At 49.1% G+C, this 6,253-nt stretch overlaps 1 protein-coding gene across 13 annotated transcripts in view; it reads right to left on the bottom strand.

Moving 5' to 3' along the window:
* LOC146274680 (uncharacterized) overlaps positions 1 to 6,253 on the bottom strand; it is a 67,631-nt gene that overhangs the window by 18,854 nt on the left and 42,524 nt on the right. For 11 of the 13 annotated variants that reach the window (XR_014766276.1, XR_014766277.1, XR_014766278.1 and 8 more), the window contains 4 exons: positions 4,474 to 4,575; positions 4,285 to 4,382; positions 4,002 to 4,188; positions 3,259 to 3,505 (listed from right to left, as the gene is read on the bottom strand). Coding sequence is in view for 10 of the 13 variants with exons in the window: in XM_084702774.1 (XP_084558900.1) it covers positions 3,259 to 3,505; positions 4,002 to 4,188; positions 4,285 to 4,382; positions 4,474 to 4,575 (634 nt within the window). In the remaining 3 variants the exon portion in view is untranslated. The remainder of the gene's footprint in view (positions 1 to 3,258; positions 3,506 to 4,001; positions 4,189 to 4,284; positions 4,383 to 4,473; positions 4,576 to 6,253) is intronic. The other 2 variants (XM_084702777.1, XM_084702781.1) reach the window with 1 other exon arrangement.

The following is a 6,253-nucleotide window of genomic DNA, read 5'->3' as shown; positions in this document are numbered from 1 at the left end:
CGTTCAAACTGCCAGGTAATCTTATGTCAAACATCCCGCTCTGATAGAAACTGATCAATAGACTCTTGTAAAGGAGTGCCTTTCTCTCATGTTTCCAGACGCTTCTTTCTATTTTATTAGGATACATATATAATTCATATTTCAGTGGGCTGGGTTTCTCTTTGTGTAATGTGAAATGAGAGGCACAGAACAAGAGAATGCAAGAGAAAGAGAGAGAGAGACAGAGAGAGAGAGAGAGAGAGAGAGTGTTTGGGCTGTGCCCCTGTGAACAGGAGTTTGGAGATCGATGAGAGCGTAATAGGATTATAGGCTGTAATAGAGGGGAATTGGCGAAGGGGTTGATCTGTGCATCTCCTGGGTTGGAGGAGAAACACTGATGATGCCATCAACTTAGAAAACCTGCGGATGGGAGGGGCCTGGAGCCCTGGGAGGGGCCTGGAGTGATGGGAGGGGCCTGGAGCCATGGGAGGGGTCTGGAGTCCTGGGAGGGGCCTGGAGCCATGGGAGGGGTCTGGAGTCCTGGGAGGGGCCTGGAGTGATGGGAGGGGCCTGGAGCCATGGGAGGGGCCTGGAGTGATGGGAGGGGTCTGGAGCCATGGGAGGGGCCTGGAGTGATGGGAGGGGTCTGGAGTCCTGGGAAGGGCCTGGAGTCCTGGGAGGGGCCTGGAGTGATGGGAGGGGCCTGGAGTCCTGGGAGGGGCCTGGAGTGATGGGAGGGGCCTGGAGCCATGGGAGGGGCCTGGAGCCATGGGAGGGGTCTGGAGTCCTGGGAGGGGCCTGGAGTGATGGGAGGGGTCTGGAGTCCTGGGAGGGGCCTGGAGCCCTGGGAGGGGCCTGGAGTCCTGGGAGGGGCCTGGAGCCCTGTAGCATCTACGACCTCAAGGTTTGTATTATTAAGAATATACAGATGAACGTACAGAACGAAGGAATTGTGGCTTGTGTGTTCTGTGTATCTTTTCAGATGGTTGAGCATTTTTCTCTTCTCCACGCTAAAACTGTAAAACACAGCAACTACAGTTAAAGAAAAATCTAATTATTTTCGAAGTAGTCTGTAATAATAATAATAATAAAAAAAACGATTTAATTAAATGAAAATATGAAATGTGTTATTAACGTATGACGAGGAGAGTGGTTTTGAAAATGAGAAGATATCCATGGGCCTTAGATAAGATGTTGATGCTCTGCAATCAGCTCCCAGAGAGCTCTGAAATTGGCTTCTGTTAGAATGACAGAAGCATAGATAATTGATAAGCTACTGATCTGATATGTCAGAATGTGCATCTTGGCCCCAACTGCCATATCTTATTATCGATTGATTCAGTGATCAATTAAAATGTAATTGATTTTTGCCCGGTGCGTCATTTCTACCGCTAATAAAACGTCTTTTTGTTTCCATTTCCTTTCTTTTCCTCCTCTCTTCCTTCCTGTCCTCTCTGAGTTGATACATCAGTCAGATCCCAGCCAGCCAATCACAGCCTCTCTGCATGGACAGGAGGAGAGACTAAATGTTGTGTATCGGAGGTGGAGCTGTGGTATAGCTCAGCTAGGAGTCAGGTGGCTGAGCAGTTAGGGAATCGGGCTAGTAATCAGAAGGTTGCCAGATCGATTCCCCGCCGTGCCAAATTAAGTTGTGTCCTTGGGCAAGGCACTTCACCCTACTTGCCTTGGGGGGAATGTCCCTGTACTTACTGTAAGTCCCTCTAGATAAGAGCGTCTGCTAAATGTAATGTAATGTATAGCTAAGCTGTTAGAACACTTGACTGCAAACCAAGGGGTGGCAAGTTTAAATCTCCCTGTAATGTTTGGATAAAAGTGTCTGCTAAATTAATGCTTTATTATATAATGAAATTATATTGTACATATGTTTTGTTATATGATTAAATGTAAATATGTTGGTACAGGAGCATGTCTTTCTATTGTCAAGCTATAGGACTTATTTTGATTCCAAAATAAGTCACTCAAAGAAATATTTTATGAAATGATTTCCCTCACTTAAAACATAAATGTCTTTCAGTAACCGTCTATCCTTCTCTCCTCCCTCTCTTCAGTCTGCTGTTTGATGCGCTTCAGCTGTTCTCTAGGTGCTTCGATCATCCACTTGACCTCTCCAGGCACCCACGCCATCTTATCCCCTCCCCCTTCCATCTCCTCTCCCCCCACCCCCTCTCCTTCTACCTCCCCCTTCCATCTCCTCTCCCCCTACCCCCTTTCCTTCTACCTCTCCCTTCTATCTCCATCTCCACCTCCACCTCCATCTCCTCTCCCTCCTCCTGTCCTCCATCCCCCTCCCTCCCCTCTCTGTCTGGTTTTACCAGAAGCATCGCTAAGTAACCAGAGCAATCCTTCATCTCTCATGGTCTGTGGAAGCATTAGGTCTTGGTTAGCTGATGTGAAGCGGGAGCAAAGGCTGCTGAGGCCCGGGAGACGTGTCTGCCGTTGTCCTTAGTCTCTCTTTAACAAAGAAAGGCTGTGTTCTGTTAGTTTCTCTTTAATGAAGAGGGCTCAGTCTGGCCAGGCTAGCAAACACTGGCTGCCACTGAAAGAGATCAAATTCATCTCTCTGTGGACAAAAGGTGTGTGTGTGTGTGTGCTAATTAAAGCTGTGGGACCTGGAGGAGCAGGGTGCGTGAGAGTGTGTGTGTGTGCTCTCCTGGTGTGACTGCAGATGTGTACGTTAATTCTTGATGAGACATTCCAGCGCCCAGAGAGACACTGCCATGCCATCCCAGAGCCAGACAACATCTACAAAGACCGACAACATCACCCCAGAGCTCACACACACACACACACACCAGATCATTATAGCACACCTCAAGCAGCACAGGGGAGAAGACCTCAGTGTGTGTGTGTGTGTGTGTTGCTCCCTTGCTTCCCTGTCTTGCCTGTGAAAGCTCGAGGATGTTAGCTACACCTTTCACTCCTCATCAGGTGGAACAGGAAGATATAGTACATGGATATCCTGTCAGTATAATACAAGCAGTGAAGACTATCAGACAGACAGAGGGTTAGTCCGACAGACAGAAAAATTGGACAGGAAGACAGACAGACAGACAGGCAGGCAGATGAACAGGCAGACAGGCAGGTGAACAGGCAGACAGACAGACAGGCAGACAGACAGACAGACAGGCAGGCAGGCAGGCAGGCAGGCAGGCAGGCAGGCAGGCAGGCAGGCAGGCAGGCAGGCAGGCAGGCAGGCAGGCAGGCAGGCAGGCAGGCAGGCAGGCAGACAGACAGGCAGACAGGTGAACAGACAGGTACCTGAGTGTGTGTGTAGTGTGTGAAGCTCCTCTAGGTGACACCTGAGCCTCTGGTTCTGCTGGTCGGTGCTCCTCCTGTCTCTCTCCTCCCTCTGAGCCTCCTCTCTGGTCTCCTCCAGCTCCCTGCTCCTCCTCTCCAGACATAACCTGGTCTCCTCCAGCTCCCTGCTCCTCCTCGCCAGACATGCCCTGGTCTCCTTCAGGTCCTCCTCACACTGCTGGAGCAAAGCACCGCGCTCCTGCACCTCCTAAACAGACACACACACACACGGTGTTCCTAACTGGCAGTGTTGTGTTGGCACAATGCCATGCCAGCGTTCGTTATCTGGCCCTGTCACCAGCTGCTACGCTCATTTGAATATTTAGTGTCCCTCTCGCGTCCTAATTGGAGTCAATTGTGCCAAGATCTGTACCGTTTGGCGCTTTAATTAATGAAGGGGTAATTTGTTTCTGTCGGGCAATCAGGGGAGAGGGTGAGGAAGGAACGTGGCCTGTGTGAATGTGTGTGTGTGTGTGTGTGTGTGAGACTATTGCGCACGTTTGCTAAGTTGCCATATTGAGAAGAGACGGAAGGGGATTTCCAATGACGAAGAAAAACAAATGGCATGCTTAACAGGCTTCAAATGGTTATGTTATAATCAGAGTTTTATGTTGTTTTTTAATTAGAGCAATAAAGCAATAAATGATATCATTAATGAATAATAATAATAATAAATATATAACACATTGACTAAAGAATCACACCTGTTCTTTCTCTGAGCAGCTGTTACGAGCCGTGTCCAGCTCCAGACCCAAGCGTCTCACTTCCTGCTGCAGACGTGTCATTTCCTGTTGCAGGTGTGTGTGTTTGGCTATGTGTGTGCGGTGGGAGGCGGCCAGGTCAAGGTGAAGAGACTGCAGACTCTGCTCTAGCCCCACCCTCTCCTGGGTCCTGGACACATAGTGATAGGTGATGATGTGTGTGTATGTCTGTGAGTGTGTATATTTGTGTGTGTGTGTATGTCTGTGAGTGTGTGTGTGTCATTACTGTCTCTCTAGTTCCTCTGTCTGGTGAAGACCTTCTGCCCTCGCCTGGATCAATCTCTGCTGACTCTCTGCTAGACGTTCCGCCTGTTCAGTACAGCGCTGTAACACACACACACACACACGTGTTTCCACCGTGTTCCAGTTTCTCTGTATCTAGGGTCGGTAGAGCTGGAGTGTCCAGCTTGCTCACCCTCTGCAGCAGCTGCATGTGTTTCTGCAGGCTGTAGTACTCCTCATCAGAGTAGGAATGCTGTTTCTGGTAAGACCTCAGAGAGCCCTCACACTGCTCCACCTAGCAGAGGAGAGGAGGGGAGGAGAGGAGGAGGGGAGGAGAGGAGGGGAGGAGAGGAGGGGAGGAGGGGATAAAGGGAGGAGGGGATAAAGGGAGGAGAGAGAGGAGGAGGGGAAGAGACTTGACATGCAGGACCTCCATATATACGTCCAACCAACCAGTCTGACCTCCAGTCTTGGTAGAACATAGAGATATCGCTGGTCTGACCTCCAGTCTTGGTAGAACATTGAGATATCGCTGGTCTGACCTCCAGTCTTGGTAGAACATTGAGATAACGCTGGTCTGACCTCCAGTCTTGGTAGAACATTGAGATAACGCTGGTCTGACCTCCAGTCTTGGTAAAACATAGAGATATCGCTGGTCTGACCTCCAGTCTTGGTAGAACATTGAGATATTGCTGGTCTGACCTCCAGTCTTGGTAGAACATTGAGATAACGCTGGTCTGACCTCCAGTCTTGGTCGAACATTGAGATAACGCTGGTCTGACCTCCAGTCTTGGTAGAACATAGAGCTATCGCTGGTCTGACCTCCAGTCTTGGTAGAACATAGAGCTATCGCTGGTCTGACCTCCAGTCTTGGTAGAACATAGAGCTATCGCTGGTCTGACCTCCAGTCTTGGTAGAACATAGAGCTATCGCTGGTCTGACCTCCAGTCTTGGTAGAACATAGAGCTATCGCTGGTCTGACCTCCAGTCTTGGTAGAACATTGAGATAACGCTGGTCTGACCTCCAGTCTTGGTAAAACATAGAGATATCGCTGGTCTGACCTCCAGTCCTGGTAGAACATACAGATATCGCTGGTCTGACCTCCAGTCTTGGTAGAATATAGAGATATCGCTGGTCTGACCTCCAGTCCTGGTAGAACATAGAGCTATCGCTGGTCTGACCTCCAGTCTTGGTAGAACATAGAGCTATCGCTGGTCTGACCTCCAGTCTTGGTAGAACATTGAGATAACCCTGGTCTGACCTCCAGTCTTGGTAGAACATTGAGATATCGCTGGTCTGACCTCCAGTCTTGGTAGAACATTGAGATAACGCTGGTCTGACCTCCAGTCTTGGTAGAACATTGAGATAACGCTGGTCTGACCTCCAGTCTTGGTAGAACATAGAGCTATCGCTGGTCTGACCTCCAGTCTTGGTAGAACATAGAGCTATCGCTGGTCTGACCTCCAGTCTTGGTAGAACATAGAGCTATCGCTGGTCTGACCTCCAGTCTTGGTAGAACATAGAGCTATCGCTGGTCTGACCTCCAGTCTTGGTAGAACATTGAGATAACGCTGGTCTGACCTCCAGTCTTGGTAAAACATAGAGATATCGCTGGTCTGACCTCCAGTCCTGGTAGAACATACAGATATCGCTGGTCTGACCTCCAGTCTTGGTAGAATATAGAGATATCGCTGGTCTGACCTCCAGTCCTGGTAGAACATAGAGCTATCGCTGGTCTGACCTCCAGTCTTGGTAGAACATAGAGCTATCGCTGGTCTGACCTCCAGTCTTGGTAGAACATAGAGATATTGCTGGTCTGACCTCCAGTCTTGGTAGAACATAGAGATATTGCTGGTCTCAGCCACTGTATAACCAGCTCTGGATGAACTCCACAATCAAACTCATTAGGCCATGTAGTAAAGGATAAATACAGCCATTCTTCATATGGCTAACTCTTTTTATAACGCACATA

The sequence above is a fragment of the Hypomesus nipponensis genome, chromosome 8 (genome assembly GCF_054491055.1).
Source record: "Hypomesus nipponensis isolate SF chromosome 8, ASM5449105v1, whole genome shotgun sequence".
NCBI lineage: Eukaryota > Metazoa > Chordata > Actinopteri > Osmeriformes > Osmeridae > Hypomesus > Hypomesus nipponensis.
Note: the sequence above shows the minus strand (reverse complement) of the source record. Positions and strands in the feature narration are given on the sequence as shown.